At 39.4% G+C, this 19,172-nt stretch overlaps 1 protein-coding gene across 1 annotated transcript in view; it reads left to right on the plus strand.

Moving 5' to 3' along the window:
• Window positions 1-19,172, plus strand: part of LOC124619292 (xanthine dehydrogenase) — a 244,797-nt gene that overhangs the window by 205,954 nt on the left and 19,671 nt on the right. Inside the window, exons 18-19 of the mRNA XM_047145566.1 lie at window positions 2,664-2,797; window positions 18,043-18,217. Of these exons, the coding sequence (XP_047001522.1) occupies window positions 2,664-2,797; window positions 18,043-18,217 (309 nt within the window). The remainder of the gene's footprint in view (window positions 1-2,663; window positions 2,798-18,042; window positions 18,218-19,172) is intronic.

A 19,172-nucleotide genomic window follows, 5' to 3' on the forward strand; every position in this document is an offset into this window, starting at 1 on the left:
AGATATTGGCAAAGGTCCCACAAAATCAATGAACAATTTTTGGCAATGATGATCAATTGGTGTAGGCTCCAACCACCCCACCTCGGTGTTTTGTGTGAGTATGGACAAAGCACAGATCTTACAACTACGTACTGATTTTAACTTCACCCTCTATCCCCTTCTAAATGAATTACATCAGATTGTCAGTCTAGTTTTAAAGACCCACAATTATCCACCCACTGGGGAGTCATCAAAATAGTTAAGTAGAAGAGAAAATGTAGTGATGCCCCTAGTTCACTGGAACCACACATGAACTGATTCATTCATGAAATTTATGTCAGGTAATGAACATTATGTGGATATAATTAACTTACCTTGATGGACATCAGTTGTCAGTAGTTTATACAGTTTCCAGCTAGCCTTGTATGTTTTTAAAGGCTTCAGCTCCTTCCAAATTTGGTTAACACTCACAAAAAACTGGCATTTCATACAGTGAAGAATCAGCTTAGGAATTATGTCCATTACATGATCTTTGCAGCATTCACATTTCAGTATTTCAACACTAATGTGATCCAAACTTTTTTAAATATACATAAAAAGTGTTGCCCCACAAACTGTCTTCATGAAGTTTCACTGTGATGATATTTTTCATCTGGATAAGGACATTGAAGATGCCTTTTGATGAGTGCATGAGCAATGTCTTTCCTCCAGAAGAACTGTAATCTCTGATAGACACCAATAAACAGAATGGTATGTCAGATGAATTACCATTTGGAAGGCACAAACGCATTAGGTATTTTGATTGTTCTTGCTTGATGCACCATGTAACCTGCCAGATGATAAACTAAACATTCTTTTTCTGAGGAGCTTTCAAGACACTCTGGCAAAAGTCCTGCATCAGGTTGAGCCTCTGTGAAGTTACATGGAACACACAGCATTTTGAACTATGTCTTCACACAGCATCTTGAACTATGTCTTCCAGTTCCAGAATTCTGTCTCTGTTCTTTTGCTGTAAATCTCTAGCTAACATCCACATCTGACTTATATATGAGGTCAAAGAAAATTCACATTTATGTTCACAGTTTCCACCAGAAGACAATGAAAGTTTAACAGGGATGTAAACATGCTGTAACATGTGCAAGCTCAGAAAGTGTATTACTGACAGATAACCATTGCAATTCAGGGACCTTTTGATACTGAAATGATGTTCAAGTGGATCCTGATGAAATTTTGCTGTCAGTTCATAGCTGAAATCTCTTTTCTAAAAGTATTCATATATTCCTAAGGTACTTTCAATGGTTACTCTTAGAGACACTATGTTGTTCATACATCTAGTGAATGATTCAATTCATTCACCACCTTCAAATCCTGCCACTTTTATTTCCCTGAAGCATTTAATTCCATTGGCTACTGAGTTACTGAATAACTGCAGAGCTAATCCTGTGTTCATTTATTGAAACAATATTGTATCCAAGTAGGTTGAAGTTAACTTCTGACAAACTTTTAATCTAGTGAATTCCGGGGAATTATCTTGTTCATAAGCTATTCTATAAAAATTGTAGTTGATGATCTCATCATTGAAAAACACCTCAGCTTTATCACAAAAATTATTTCTTACACATTTTATTACATCAACAGCATCTCAAAGTATGTCACTAATTCCTAGACATCGTTGGACCTTTTTACTTGGTTGACTGCCATCAGAAATGAATGCAATAATTCTTGTACTCACTGTCTCGAGATGGATAATTTCCTGAATCAATATCTGAGACACCAGAGTGTGATTAGCAAGTTTATTTTTACAATCAACTGGAGTACATTCTCCTAAACTGACCACAGCATCAACTTTCAGCAATGTGTTATTGAAATGCAGCTACCCTTGGTGCTTAACTTCATCAAAAATTAGCACATTTAATGTTTGTTTTCATCCCATTCTTCCCAAAAATAAATCTTAATTGCTTCCACAGCATGCATGTTGATTCTATATGAGTATCCGAGACCCTTTAATAAATTTTGGATATGTGTTTCAGAAAGAAGTGGCAACAATCCATGCTTCAGACAATGTCTGTACCCTTTGGGCAACTTAATTTTAAGAACACTGAACACAGCAACTCATACACCACTACTCAGCCACCATAGTAGAGAGAGAGAGAGAGAGAGAGAGAGAGAGAGAGAGAGAGAACGATCTCATCTGACTGTCCAGAAGTAACTAACTCCTCTCTCCTCACCATAGACAAGCCTTTTCCCATCACACGACTGTTCAATCTATCTGCTTCAGTGATGCTATTGCACATTGGTGCCAACCTTTGAAAAACTATTGTAGCACTGGAAGAGAGCTACTGGAAAAACAACCTAGGCAAACTTTCAAAAAAGAGAGGACATGTAGTACCAAAAACAAATGAAAGACATGTGTAACAATTTTCTCTTGCATGAACTGGAGTACTGGTCACCGTTTCCTGTTTGGAGCACTTGATATCTTTCTTTTGTATCTTACTACTTTCTATCTATTTCCAGCTTCTGATAAAGGAAGTGGTATTAAAGCACTTAAAGCTAAAGATAGGCAATTTTTTGTTTGTATTTTTTAGTCCTGTTCTATGCTATTCCTGATTTATCCAGTGTAAGGAAACATGAAACACTTTATGTCACATAGTGTTAATGGCAAATATTCTCTTACATAATTTTAGAAACTGGTTGCTGAGATGCTTGGCATACCATTTAACCGTGTAGTGTGCCGTGTCAAAAGGATTGGTGGAGGCTTTGGAGGAAAAGAATCCCGGTCATCACTTGTAGCTCTCCCAGTTGCATTTGCAGCTTACAAGTAAGTATTAAGGGGTTCTACTTCTTTGCTATTATGACCGAGACACTAGCTATGTGCTGGATTTTAGGTGCTTTGTCTCTGATTTTTTTTTTTTTTAGTTCGAAAACTAGTTGGCAGTGGTACTTTTTCATTAATGTGTTATCAAGCAACTTAAATATAAATACTGTGATTTAGGTCCTCTAAATACACTCCTGGAAATTGAAATAAGAACACCGTGAATTCATTGTACCAGGAAGGGGAAACTTTATTGACACATTCCTGGGGTCAGATACATCACATGATCACACTGACAGAACCACAGGCACATAGACACAGGCAACAGAGCATGCACAATGTCGGCACTAGTACAGTGTATATCCACCTTTAGCAGCAATGCAGGCTGCTATTCTCCCATGGAGACGATCGTAGAGATGCTGGATGTAGTCCTGTGGAACGGCTTGCGATGCCATTTCCACCTGGCGCCTCAGTTGGACCAGCGTTCGTGCTGTACGTGCAGACCGCGTGAGACGACGCTTCATCCAGTCCCCAACATGCTCAATGGGGGACAGATCCGGAGATCTTGCTGGCCAGGGTAGTTGACTTACACCTTCTAGAGCACGTTGGGTGGCACGGGATACATGCGGACGTGCATTGTCCTGTTGGAACAGCAAGTTCCCTTGTCGGTCTAGGAATGGTAGAACGATGGGTTCGATGATGGTTTGGATGTACCGTGCACTATTCAGTGTCCCCCCGACGATCACCAGTGGTGTACGGCCAGTGTAGGAGATCGCTCCCCACACCATGATGCCGGGTGTTGGCCCTGTGTGCCTCGGTTGTATGCAGTCCTGATTGTGACGCTCACCTGCACGGCGCCAAACACGCATACAACCATCATTGGCACCAAGGCAGAAGCTACTCTCATCGCTGAAGACGACATGTCTCCATTCGTCCTTTCATTCACGCCTGTCGCGACACCACTGGAGGCGGGCTGCACGATGTTGGGGCATGAGCGGAAGACGGCCTAACGGTGTGCGGGACCGTAGCCCAGCTTCATGGAGACGGTTGCGAATGGTCCTCACCGATACCCCAGGAGCAACAGTGTCTCTAATTTGCTGGGAAGTGGCGGTGCGGTCCCCTACAGCACTGCGTAGGATCCTACGGTCTTGGCGTGCATCCGTGCGTCGCTGCGGTCCGGTCCCAGGTCGACGGGCACGTGCACCTTCCGCTGACCACTGGCGACAACATCGATGTACTGTGGAGACCTCACGCCCCACGTGTTGAGCAATTCGGCGGTACGTCCACCCGGCCTCCCGCATGCCCACAATACGCCCTCGCTCAAAGTCCGTCAACTGCACATACGGTTCACGTCCACACTGTCGCGGCATGCTACCAGTGTTAAAGACTGCGATGGAGCTCCGTATGCCACGGCAAACTGGCTGACACTGACGGCGGCGGTGCACAAATGCTGCGCAGCTAGCGCCATTTGACGGCCAACACCGCGGTTCCTGGTGTGTCCGCTGTGCCGTGCGTGTGATCATTGCTTGTACAGCCCTCTCGCAGTGCCCGGAGCAATTATGGTGGGTCTGACACACCGGTGTCAATGTGTTCTTTTTTCCATTTCCAGGAGTGTATAATGAAATTCATTTTAATCTTTGATAGGGAATGATTTTGGTGAATATTTGTACTGATTCGTAAGTTTGTGTTTGTAATTTCCTTCCCTGAGGGAAAGGTAGTCTGTCCACAAAGGTGGGTTGCTGTTGGTTACAAAACACTTGTGCAACCCATCTTAAACTACTAACTAAGTGTGTGGGATTCATACTAGACCCAACTAACAGGAGACACTGAAGGTATACAGGGAAGGACAGCACAAAATTCCACAGGTTTGTTTGACTCTTGGGAGTAATGATTATGCTAAAAAACTTACACTAGCAGATTCTTCAAGGATAATGTCAACTAACAAAGTTTCAGAAAATACTAATAAGTGAGGAACCAAGGAATACAACAACTCCCTATGCATCACTCCCATAAGGGTAGCAAAGATAAGATTTGGCTAATGACACTGTACATAGAGGATATGCAAATGAAATGTGAAGAAACACCAATATTTGGTACAACAGAAAGTATCCTCTGCTATGAACCTCAACCTTTTTTTTTGGGGGGGGGGGGGGGGGGTAGTATGAACATAGATATAGATCTTGTAATTGATATGAAATGTGTTCGCACAAATAATCTAATCTGACTTCTTGACAAAATTGGTAAGACATTTGTCATCATAGGAATTAAGTGTGTAGAAGCATCTTGAGAAATTTTCAAAAATTCTTTTTTCATCATATGTTTGGGAATAATATAAAGCTGCCAATATTTTGGAATAAGAATTTGTAAACATGTGCGCAAAAGATTTCTTGATTATTAAGCTACTTTCAATAATGAGCACAAATACATTTTCATATTTTTATAGCTGTCCTTCTTTTGTATTTCTCTTCCAATTACATTGTAGATTTTCACATGTGTTTTACAAACTAAATCTAATGACTAATTAATTTTTGTTCTATATTCATTGTTCATTATTTTATGTAACTTCTTGACTAAATTCAAGGATTTATAAAAACAAATTCTTTCCTCCAAGAAAGTTAATTAGTTAGACTCACGTTCCATGGATCATTTTGCATGATAAATCATATTGATGAGGAATGAGTCATGTGACATTCATGTCACAAATTAATTTGTAAATATGTCTACATGCTAAACATATATAAAGTGGTATTCTTTTTTAATACCATACAGATGTGAGATAGTAATTCCTACCCATCACCTTTTACACATTACAGTAACAAAAATCCTTCTAGGGAACAAAAAGAGTTGTCAAGGAGAATTTTTTTCAATTTGTTTTCAAATTTTTCTTTGCTCTCTGTTATGCATTTTATATCTCCAGGGGAAGTGAACAGAGATTTTAGGTGCAGCACTGTGCACTCCTTATTATGCTGAAGACAAATTAATGTGGAGTAATAAACACCATTTTTTTCTTCTGGTATCATAATTATATACATTATTATTCCTTTTGAACTGCAGTGGGTTATTTACAACAAACTTCACAAGGAAATAAATGTACTGTGAAGTGGTTGCCAGAATCCCAACTCATTAAACAGATGTCTACAAGATGATCATGGATGAGCATCACATATTATTCTTTCAGCACTATGAAGACCTTTTTACTGGAAGATGAGTTACCCCAGAACATTATTTTATATGACTTTGAATGAGAATATGCAAAAAATGTCAACTTACTCATTTGTCTCTGCCCAAGGTTTGCAATGATTCTAAGTGCAAATGTAGCTGAAGTAAGTTGACGTAGGAGTTACAAAATGTTATTTTTCCAATTTAATTTCTTATCAATATGGTCATTTAAAATTTTTGATGTTTTCACCCTCTTTATTATTTTTCACGATGTGCTACACTTGTCATTGGTGTAATCCCTAGATATGCAGAACTGAACATGTTTTGTCTTTAAAATTGATAATGGGACCATTTGCGGGAAACCAGTCAGTGGTACCTTTAAGAACATTGTTTACCATTCCTTCTGTTTCTGTATGTCTGCATTCTTTTGGTTAGATATGACATTAACCATTGGCTGGCTAGATCAGCAATCCCATAAAACTTCAATTTATCTAGCAGAACACTTTTGATTTCCCAGCCAAATTCCTTAAGGTTAGAGAAAATGCCAAGCAGCACTATTTTACACTCCTGGAAATTGAAATAAGAACACCGTGAATTCATTGTCCCAGGAAGGGGAAACTTTATTGACACATTCCTGGGGTCAGATACATCACATGATCACACTGACAGACCCACAGGCACATAGACACAGGCAACAGAGCATGCACAATGTCGGCACTAGTACAGTGTATATCCACCTTTCGCAGCAATGCAGGCTGCTATTCTCCCATGGAGACGATCGTAGAGATGCTGGATGTAGTCCTGTGGAACGGCTTGCCATCCCATTTCCACCTGGCGCCTCAGTTGGACCAACGTTCGTGCTGGACGTGCAGACCGCGTGAGACGACGCTTCATCCAGTCCCAAACATGCTCAATGGGGGACAGATCCGGAGATCTTGCTGGCCAGGGTAGTTGACTTACACCTTCTAGAGCATGTTGGGTGGCACAGGATACATGCGGACGTGCATTGTCCTGTTGGAACAGCAAGTTCCCTTGCCGGTCTAGGAATGGTAGAACGATGGGTTCGATGACGGTTTGGATGTATCGTGCACTATTCAATGTCCCCTCGACGATCACCAGTGGTGTACGGCCAGTGTAGGAGATCGCTCCCCACACCATGATGCTGGGTGTTGGCCCTGTGTGCCTCGGTCGTATGCAGTCCTGATTGTGGCGCTCACCTGCACGGTGCCAAACACGCATACGACCATCATTGGCACCAAGGCAGAAGCGACTCTCATCGCTGAAGACGACACGTCTCCATTCGTCCCTCCATTCACGCCTGTCGTGACACCACTGGAGGCGGGCTGCACGATGTTGGGACGTGAGCGGAAGACGGCCTAACGGTGTGCGAGACCGTAGCCCAGCTTCATGGAGACGGTTGCGAATGGTCCTCGCCGATACCCCAGGAGCAACAGTGTCCCTAATTTGCTGGGAAGTGGCGGTGCGGTCCCCTACGGCACTGTGTAGGATCCTACGGTCTTGGCGTGCATCCGTGCGTCGCTGCGGTCTGGTCCCAGGTCGACGGGCACGTGCACCTTCCGCCGACCACTGGTGACAACATCGATGTACTGTGGAGACCTCATGCCCCACGTGTTGAGCAATTCGGCGGTACGTCCACCCGGCCTCCCGCATGCCCACTATACGCCCTCACTCAAAGTCCGTCAACTGCACATACGGTTCACGTCCACGCTGTCGCGGCATGCTACCAGTGTTAAAGACTGCGATGGAGCTCCGTATGCCACGGCAAACTGGCTGACACTGACAGCGGCGGTGCACAAATGCTGCGCAGCTAGCGCCATTCGACGGCCAACACCGCGGTTCCTGGTGTGTCCGCTGTGCCGTGCATGTGATCATTGCTTGTACAGCCCTCTCGCAGTGTCCGGAGCAAGTATGGTGGGTCTGACACACCGGTGTCAATGTGTTCTTTTTTTCCATTTCCAGGAGTGTATTATTTAACGCTTGTAAAATTTAATGAATGAACATGTAAATGACTTTATCAATAGACTAACTCTTCTGAAATCCAAACTATGATCTGCTGAGCACATTATTGTGAAGCCAAGTGCTAGCCCTAGCCAGGTAATAGACGACATATGGAATTTGTTCAAAGATTTTGCATAGAGGATAAGATTATTATAGTAGGTGGAGCAGGAAACAGCCTGGCTAAGGGCAGTAATTATCACATTAGGGATGACCTGGAAGAAATAGAAGTAGCAACTACACATACAAATGTAAATTTTGTGAAGGTCTTACAGTGCCACAACCAGTTCTGTGTTAACACTGCTTGAGCTACATGAACACTGAGTGGAGCGGGCTTCTGCTGACTGAATTGAAATCTCATTTGAATGCAGTGCCCAGCTTACACTTGAATGGGAGAAGTAGAAAGCTGTAACGAAAATGTAGTGACAAATGAATGTTTTGCCAGATAGAACTCAGACCCAGATTTCCAGCTAATAGTGAACAGCCACATCAATAATATGAGCATGTCTCCAGGTCTGGCTCAAATTTTTGTTACTGTTGAAGATACCAGCTTGGAATTCGAAACACTACTACTGAAGGTTCTTCCACAGGTTGTGCATAAATAACACCACTGGGAGGAGGAGTAGGTGGAAAATCATTGTTTACAAAATGAATTAAATGTACTGAAATGAAACAAATGGGTCAATGGAAATAAAATCAGTGAAGTTGCAAAGACATGAAATGATGTCAGTGTATATAATTTAGATTTTCCAAACCTGCAGTGCAATAAATCTGGTATTGGCTTCTTCCTACTCTCCATTGTGAAGGTGGTAGCTAGCATTGTTCAACTGTTGCCAGGTTTCTTTACTTTTAGAATTCTACACCATCACCTAGTAAACCAAATACAACCTTATGACAATTTTATGAAAAAAATAGATTGATACTCACCATATAGCGCAGATGTAAAGTCACAGACAAGTGCAACAGCAAGATGGCTAAGAAAGTAAACTTTTGGCCAAATGGCCTTCTTCTGAAGTAGAAAACACACACATATTCACTCAAATGCAACTCACACACACATGACCACTGTCTCTGGCTAGAGGTCAGACTCAGTATGTCCTTATCAAATACTGGAACAGGAAATGGGTTGAAGGAGTATTTATAAATATCAGAGCAGACAATTTTTTAGCATTATGTAAGTCTTTGCAGATAATATAGACACACACATGGTTAGGTCACATTGTTAGAAAATTGTTACAAAGTGCAGGGCGACTTGAAGATGGATCATCTGCACTTGGTGCAAAGACTGGCAGCTTATCCTTAATATAAATAAATATAATTCTATATGTGTAAATGATGAAATATATGAGTATACAGTCAATTATTATCTGTGACTGGAATCAGTCAAAACAATAAAGAATTTTGGATTATCTAGCTGGAGTGATTTAGTGTTGACTGATCACATAAATGTATCAATAGGTAAGGCAGATGTCAGACTATGATTTATCAGCAGAAAGCTAAGGAAGTGTAATTAATGCTCAAAGGAGGTTACTTACAAACTCTATTAAAATCAGTTCTTTCATTTGAGACCTGTACCATGTTGCCTTAATAGAAAAGAGAGAGGTGGTTCAAAGTAGAGTTGCATACTTCATCATAGATTTGTTTAACTAAGATGTGAGCATCATATAAATGGGAGAGTGCTATGAGAAAGACACAATGTATTACAGAGAGCTGAGCTACCTAAATTATGAGGCCCCGTAGTGTAATATGAGTCAAGGAACTTGTTACTTCCTCCAACTCATGTCACATGATGATCATGAGGTAAAAATAAGAGAGATTTGCCTGTACTAGCTATCATATTTTCACCATACCTACCCCAAACAGAGCAGTTGGGGGAAGGGGGGGGGGCTAATGTTTCTAGTACACCACTTATCTTCTGCTACAAACTATATGCTGTGTTGTGGAGTAATAACATAGTTTTTTTAACACATTTAACACAGGAAATTACAATACATTTCTCATCTACTCAATAGTAATTGAAATAGACATCTATTTAACAATGTCTAGCATTTAATTTCTCTGGTGTCAGTGACAATACATTATGGCATGAACTCCATGAGACAGGGAAAGGCAATGTTAATTGTTGAGAACAATTCTCATGGAGAAATAGTGGTCTTGCTGAAAGTACTTTAAAAATGGTTTACAAACAGTCTCAGCTGCAATAAAACATTCATTTCAGTAGTTAACCAGTTTTGGTCAGTACATGACCATCCTCAGACCTTTATACAATGATGGTAGGTGGGGTGGTGAATAGAGCATCTTGAGAGCAATTGACATTCATGGAGTCATAACACCTGTTCTGTTCACTGTTGCTGCCTACCAACATGCCATCATGGTATAAGGGTATGAGGATAGTCACATACTGACCAAACCAGTAACCATTGAAATAGATATTTTATTGTGGTTGAGAATGTTCATAATCCATTTTTATAATCACTGTGATGCATCCCTGATCCATATGATCATTTGACCGCTGCCCAAGATTGCTCAGAGCTGGGTCCAAGGTGCAAGCATCATGGTTGATGGTAGCCCCGATATGCTCAATTTGACTGAGGTGAGATGATTTGCAATGTCACTCCTCATATTTGTCAAGTATTCCTCAAACCATTTTGTTGCGATTCGGGAGCAGTGTGGAATACATTTTTGTGTTGAAATTAGGGGCAAACATAATGATGCACATGATGAAACTGTAGGTTCTTTTATTCTTCATTCATGGCAGACATTAATAAACATTTTGTCCGATTTAAACATCACCCACATGAGAATACATGCTCCGTTTGCTTCAACTGCCCTGTTGCCAAGATGGTTCATTGTCTCAAGCATATTTGAAGATACTCATTTCGTGATACTGGCATGCAGCAATGTGTTCTGTGATTCATCAGTTCTTGCAACCTTCTTCCACACTTCAAACATCCAATGTCGATGTTTCTGGGGTCATTCTAATCTCTGTGTTTTGTACATGGTTTGATTGGAAGTACATGTGCTCGGAATGACTTCTGTACCTGATAGGGAGGATATGGCTTTGGATGGTATAGATGCACATTTGTGGTTACTGTTTTCCAGCCTTCAACTGCAGAGTGACACACTAGTGTCCTTTTATCTGCTGTTACAATCTGCAACAGTTGACAGCTACTCCTGCCACTAACACATTTCACTGAATTGATGTACGCTTGATACACTTTTGATGTGGTGGTATAGGGAAAGCCTACTGCCTAAATAACCTGAGAGTTGGTATATCATATACTTTAAAATACTTATGAGCTAGTCTTGATAAAATGTGCTGATACTGCAGATCATCATATCTTTAACATCAGTTTGCTGCAGGATTCTGTGTTAGAATATAATACATTTTCTTGAGATAGAAAAGCTTCTGCCCACAAATCAGAGTTGGTTTAGAAAGCATCACTCATGCCAAACTCATCTTGCCTTTCCTCAGATGATATCCTTTGAACCAGTATGCAGATTCCATATTCTTACATTCCAAGCATTTGACGTTTTTATTTATTTATTGTATCTATTTATTTCTTACTCCATCAATCCAACTGTGATAAACTCACAAGGATATAGTGTGTGTCAGTAAACAATCAATACAAAGGTAGTAGTAAAGCAGTCAATCAGACAAAAGTAATACTACATGTTTACTATACACATATGTGGTAAGAGTGACAGATTACACCAAACATTACACATACAAAGTGAAAACAAATTAAAAACCAGTGAACATGACTATGAATGTTACATGGGTATGGTACCTACATCATTGCTCAAACATATCTGGTCCACAGGCCTAGGTGGTTTTTTTATTGTGGCAAAAATACTCTTCCAAACTTTAAAATGACCTTTCCAGTAGAAATTGCTTCAGATGCTCCCTAAAGGAGGAATGGTTGTCAAATTTGTTTTTAATATCTGGAGGGAGAGCATTAAAAACTTTTGCACCAGAGAACTGCACACCCTTTTGCATCATGGTCAGATTTTTACATCAATTGTGGAAATCATGCTTTCTCCTGGTATCATATCCATGGTATTCACTATTTCTTTTATAAAAGTCAGTAGTTTTGATGATGAACCCCATAAGAGAAAATATGTATGGGGATATGACAGTAAGAATTTTTAGTTTCTGGAAAAGGTTTCTACACCTATATATGGTGTCTACGCCGCTCATTATTCTTATAACATGTTTCTGGGCCAAGGGTATTTTCTTTTCTAGTGTTTGGTTTCCCCAAAACATAATACCATAAGGTATAAGAGAAGTGAAATATCCATAGTATGCTACTTTCATTGTGTGTATGTTTCTATTCTCAGAGAGAACGCGTAGGGCAAAAATTGATGAGATGAGTCTCTTCTGAAGATTTATTATATAATGAGACCAGTTTACTATGGAGTCAATTAAAACACCTAAAACTTTGTTGATTCAGCTCTTTCTATTGACTCTGTTTCACATTTCACAGTTAATTCCTTTTCTGTTTTAGCAGTTGCAGTCAACTAAATATAATTAGTCTTATTAAAGTTCAATGAGAGTCCATTGAAGCTAAACCATTTCACTAAATCAGTAAGAATATTCTTAACAGATCCTTGAAGATCTTCACATGTATGGCCATCAATCACAATGTTGGTGTCATCAGCAAAAATGGTAAAAAAGCACTGTAACATTGTTCATTGAGGTAAGCCATTTATAAATATGAGGAATAGTAGAGGACCAAGAATGGATCATTGGGGCACTCCACATTTAATGGTTCTCCATTCAGATGAAACCAGGCCACTATGGATCTCATTGGTGCTATCTACTACTACTTTCTGGTTCCTATCTTTGAGATATGATTCTAAACACTTATTTGCTAAGCCACTTATTTCTAATAGGTCTGCTTTCTGTAATAGAATTTGGTGGTTCACAGTGTCAAATGCTTTTGACAAGTCACAAAATAATCCAATTGTTACCATTTTGTCATTAATTGATTCCAGAACTTTATTTGTGAAAGCACAAATTGCTTGTTCAGTTGACTGTCCCTTCTGGAATCCAAATTGACTTTTCCTGAGAATGTTATATTTATTTAGATGTTTCAAAATTCTCATATACATAAGCTTTTCCAGTATCTGACCTGTAACTGTGACTTTGGTTTTGTCACCTTTCCTGAAATGGGGTTTTACAACTGCATATTTGAGTCTGTCAGGCACAGTTCCTTGTTGTAAGGATGCATTCAAAATTTGGCTAGGTACATCACTAATGTCAGCACGGCACTGTTTTAGTAAATTATTAGAGATATTATTTATGCCAGCGGAATTCTTGAGGGAGATGATTAGTCTTTTAATTTCAGATGCTGTGACAGGTCTAATGTGAATTTTACTTGTATGTCAGGCAAATACAGGGTTATAAATACAAAGTCAAATAGGGGTAATGCAGGAGTAGATTTAATAATGAATAAAAAAATAGGAATGCGGGTAAGCTACTACAAACAGCATAGTGAATGCATTATTTTGGCCAAGATAGACACGAAGCCGACACCTACTACAGTAGTACAAGTTTATATGCCAACTAGCTCTGCTGATGATGAAGAAATTGAAGAAATGTATGATGAAATAAAAGAAATTATTCAGATAGTGAAGGGAGACGAAAATTTAATAGTCATGGGTGACTGGAATTTGGTAGTAGGAAAAGGGAAAAAAGGAAACATAGTAGGTGAATATGGAATGGGGGTAAGAAATAAAAGAGGAAGCCGTCTGGTAGAATTTTGCACAGAGCACAACTTAATCATAGCTAACACTTGGTTCAAGAATCATAAAAGAAGGTTGCATACATGGAAGAAGCCTGGAGATACCGACAGGTTTCAGATGTATTATATAATGGTAAGACAGAGATTTAGGAACCAGGTTTTAAATTGTAAAACATTTCCAGGGGCAGACGTGGACTGTGACCACAATCTATTGGTTATGAACTGTAGATTAAAACTGAAGAAACTGCAAAAAGGGGGGAATTTAAGGAGATGGGACCTGGATAAACTCACTAAACCAGAGGTTGTACAGAGTTTCAGGGAGAGCATAAGGGAACAATGGACAGGAATGGGGGTAAGAAATACAGTAGAAGATGAATGGGTAGCTTTGAGGGATTAAGTAGTGAAGGCAGCATAGGATCAAGTAGGTAAAAAGATGAGGCGTAGTAGAAATCCTTGTGTAACAGAAGAAATATTGAATTTAATTGATGAAAGGAGAAAATATAAAAATGCAGCAAATGAAGCAGGCAAAAAGGAATAAAAACGTCTCAAAAATGAGATCGAAAGGAAGTGCAAAATGGCTTAGCAGACATGGCTAGAGGACAAATGTAAGGATCTAGAGGCTTATCTCACTAGGGGTAAGATAGATACTGCCTACAGGAAAATTAAAGAGACCTTTGGAGAAAAGAGAACCACTTGTATGAATATCAGGAGCTTAGATGGAAACCCAGTTCTAAGCAAAGAAGGAAAAGCAGAAAGGTGGAAGGAGTATATAGAGGGCCTATACAAGGGCGATGTACTTGAGGACAATATTATGGAAATGGAAGAAGATGTAGATGAAGCTGAAATGGGAGATACGATACTGCATGATGAATTTGACAGAGCACTGAAAGACCTGAGTCGAAACAAGGCCCCAGGAGTAGATAACATTCCATTAGAACTACTGACAGCCTTGGGAGAGCCAGGTCTGACAAAACTCTACCATGTGGTGAGCAAGATGTATGAGACAAGTGAAATACCCTCAGACTTCAACAAGAATATAATAATTCTAATCCCAAAGAAAGCAGGTGTTGACAGATGTGAAAATTACCGAGCCATCAGTTTAATAAGTCATGGCTGCAAAATACTTATACGAATCCTTTACAGACGAATGGAAAAACTAGTAGAAGCCGACCTCGGGGAAGATCAGTTTGGATTCCGTAGAAATATTGGAACATGTGAGGCAATACTGACCCTACGACTTATCTTAGAAGCTAGATAAGGAAAGGCTAACTCACGTTTCTAACATTTGTAGACTTAGAGAAAGTTTTTGACAATGTTGACTGGAATACTCTCTTTCAGATTCTAAAGGTGGCAGGGGTAAAGTACAGGGAGCAAAAGGCTATTTACAATTTGTATAGAAACCAAATGGCAGTTATAAGAGTTGAGAGGCATGAAAGGGAAGCAGTGGTTGGGAAGGGAATGAGACAGGGTTGTAGCCTCTCCCCGATGTTATTCAATCTGTATATTGAGTAATCAGTGAAGAAAACAAAAGAAAAATTTGGAGTAGGTATTAAAATCCATGGAGAAGAAATAAAAACTTTGAGGTTCGCCGATGACATTTTAATTCTGTCAGAGACAGCAAAGGACTTGGAAGAGCAGTTGAACGGAATGGATAGTGTCTTGAAAGGAGGATATAAGACGAACATCAACAAAAGTAAAACGAGGATAATGGAATGTAGTCGAATTAAGTCGGGAGATGCTGAGGGTATTAGATTAGGAAATGAGGCACTTAAAGTAGTAAAGGAGTTTCGCTATTTGGGGAGCAAAATAACTGATGATGGTTGAAGTAGAGAGGATATAAAATGTAGACTGGCAGTGGCAAGGAAAGCGTTACTGAAGAAGAGAAATTTGTTAACATCGAGTATAGATTTAAACATCAGGAAGTCATTTATGAAAGTATTTGTATGGAGTGTAGCCATGTATGGAAGTGAAACATGGACGATAAATAGTTTAGACAAGAAGAGAATAGAAGCTTTCGAAATGTGATGGTACAGAAGAATGCTGAAGATTAGATGGGTAGATCACGTAACTAATGATGAGGTATTGAATAGGATTGGGGAGAAGAGAAGTTTGTGGCACAACTTGACTAGAAGAAGGGATCGATTGGTAGGACATGCTCTTAGGCATCAAGGGATCACCGATTTAGTATTGGAGGGCAGCATTGAGGGTAAAAATCGCAGAGGGAGACCAAGAGATGAATACACCAAGCAGATTCAGAAGGATGTAGGTTGCAGTAGGTACTGGGAGCTGAAGAAGCTTGCACAGGATAGAGTAGCATGGAGAGCTGCATCAAACCAGTCTCAGGACTGAAGACCACAACAACAACAACAACAGCCTTGTTGTTTGGGTATATTCTTTTGCATATGACAAAAACTTCATTAACAGAGCCGTTGCAACCTATTGGTTCTGAAACTGACAAGAAGTGGTTGTTGAAAATATTGGCTATGTTATCAGGATGATGTACTAGATTACCTTCGTGTTTAAGTTTGAGTTCTTCAGAAGTTCTTGTGGTTTTCCCTGGCTCCCTTCTAACAATGTTTCAGATAGTCTTAATTTTGTTATGTGAGTTATCAATTTCTTGATCATAATACAATGCTTTTGATTTTTGTATTACCTCCTTTAGTGTCTTACAGTACATTTTGTAATTGTCAGTTTTCATAGTGTCCTTAGACATTCTAGTTGCTTTCTCTACACATGAGTGGTGGGAAGACCATTTAAGTACTAGGACACAGTATGTTGTTCTCAGTGGCAACACAAGGGTATCATCAGGAGTGCTCCTGGGAAGCGTGATAGGAGCACTCCAAACAGTCTGACGGATAGGGTGAGTAGTAGTCTGCAACTCTTTGCTGATGATGCTGCAGAATAAGAGAAAGTAGTGATTGTAGGAAGATGCAAGATGACTCAGAAAGAATTTCTAGTTTGTGTGATGAATGACAGCTTGCTCTAAATGCACAAAAATACAAATTAATGCAGATTTGTAGGAGAAACAATCATGTAATATTCAAATCCAGGATTAGTGGTGTGCTGCTTGAGTTCAGTCAAGGTGATTAAATATATAGGCATAACCCTGCAAAGTAATATGAAGGTGAAACTAGCTCATATGGACGACAGTAGGAAAGGCCAGTGGTTGACTTTGGTTTACTGGGAGAATTTTCAGAAAATGTACCTCATCTGGAGACTGTACGTCGAACTCTAGTGCGACTCATTCTTGAGTGCTGTTGGAGTGTTTTTGATACCCACCAGATTGAATTAAAGGAAGATATTGAGGCAATTCAGAGCCATGCAGCTAGATTTGTTGCTGGCAAGTTTGATCAACATGCAGATATTACAGAGATGCTTCATGAATCTCAAATGTTCTTTTTGTGAAATAATATTGAGAGAATTTAGAAAACTGGCGTCTGTAGCTGACAACAGAACAATTCATCTACTGTCACTGTACATTTCATGTTAAGGCTATGAAGATAAGATAAAAGGGATTGGGGCTTGTATGGAGGCTGATTTTCTTCCCTCAATCCATTTAAGGTAGAGCAGAAAAGGAAATTACTAATAGTGGTACAAGGTACCCTCTGCCAAGCACTGTACAGTGGGTTGTGGAACATGCATGTATCATGTATCTGTAGATATGGATCCCCTCTCCCACTCTCATGACATGCTGATCTATTACATTCAGTGTTGTGATGGGAGGGCTTAGTGCCTAACAGACAACTGTGTCTAATTCAATTATTAACAACTGAATGTGTTCTCAAAAAAAATTTAGGAAAAGATTGACTAGTACAGACACACACACATGAGAAATTGAACACTATGACTCAGATTTTGGGCTTATGTCCTTAGAAGCACACAAATTTGACATATCAATCTAAATGTATGGAAGTGCCAATTATGTGCATGCAGCTTGCCCCCCCCCCCCTCCCCCTGCCCCCCCTCCCAACACACAAGATTTACAGTAGTCAGTAATCCTAAAATTCTGAACCTGTAAATGAAAATTACTCTATTGACTTGATGATACTTCTAAAATACGTGTTGTGGAATGGATTAAGCACACCACTGCTTACCATGATTGTGTCCCCGTTTAAATTTTACAGACATTGTGTCTCACAAGTATCATGCCATTCCTAGTCCAACTCCCCCCCCCCCCCTCCCCTCCACATGCCCCCCCTCCACATCCCCTTCTTATGAAGATATTTTATTAACATTATTCTTGAAATATTATAGTGACAAAAGAATAAATTAAAATAAATGGTAGATTAATGACAGATGAACTAAAATACTGTATTGTTATCTGTACAGATTAAACAGACCAGTGAGATGCATGCTGGATCGAGATGAAGACATGATTACTTCAGGGCAGAGACATCCTTTCTATGCAAAATACAAAGCTGGTTTTACAAAGGAAGGGAAAATAATAGCTCTTGATGTACAGCTATTCAGCAATGCAGGCTGCACAATAGATTTATCAGGGCCTGTAAGTAATAGCAAGTCAATAGCATATAAATACTTGACTTACTTTAATCACAAGTAACAATGATAAGAGCTTTTATCTGCAAATTAAATACTTAAACATGCTGTTCCCAAGTATCATAAATTGCTATTATGATCACATGTGATATATTCCTGGTAGTCACACTACTACATTACTATAAGGTTTTCTATGAATTTTTATTTTTGATATTCACATTTTTTTTCGTAACTTTTAAACTGTCCTTTTCATTAACACTTATAAACTGGTCCGAACTTTACATCTTATATGCTCGTTCCTCGTATATCTATTACTGGAATAACCTATTGTTGTTTTTGCAACTTTGTCACTTATTTACAGTTATTACTTTTTTCACTTTTGTTCTTTAAGAAAACTTTTTTGCTCTATCTATATCACTATATAATCACCACTACCTATGTTCCAACAGGAATGTCCAGATTTATTTGCTGTAATTTTGCAGACAGTTTTATCTATTTATTAGAAACATTTTATCTAAGTTGCCATCTCCACCTACTAAAATCAAATAATCATACTCTTAAAGTTTGTAGGTATTTTAACCATTATTGTACAATTTTTGCCTGAAATGCATTAATTTTATCAATTGTATGGAAAACAAGTGGTAATCCCTCCACGTGGAACAAAACTACCTCTTTAACAATTGAGTTAAAATTTGTCATTTATCAGTTACTAGGAAACAAAAATCAGCAATAGCAAGTGGGCCTACTTTCAGCACTCTGGATCTGTGAATTATGATGAAGTAGAAGACTCGCAGACAAGATGAATTAAAATGATCCCAAGTGCATTTTTAATGAGAGCAAAATCATAATATTGCAATGGAACTCTAAAATTTATATATACCTGTCAACTGCCTCATGGGTAGTGTAAAAGTGACAGGAGGAAAACATCGGCAAGGATTTTGACATCTCATTTCGTTTATATA

This window comes from Schistocerca americana, chromosome 6 (genome assembly GCF_021461395.2).
Source record: "Schistocerca americana isolate TAMUIC-IGC-003095 chromosome 6, iqSchAmer2.1, whole genome shotgun sequence".
Lineage (NCBI taxonomy): Eukaryota > Metazoa > Arthropoda > Insecta > Orthoptera > Acrididae > Schistocerca > Schistocerca americana.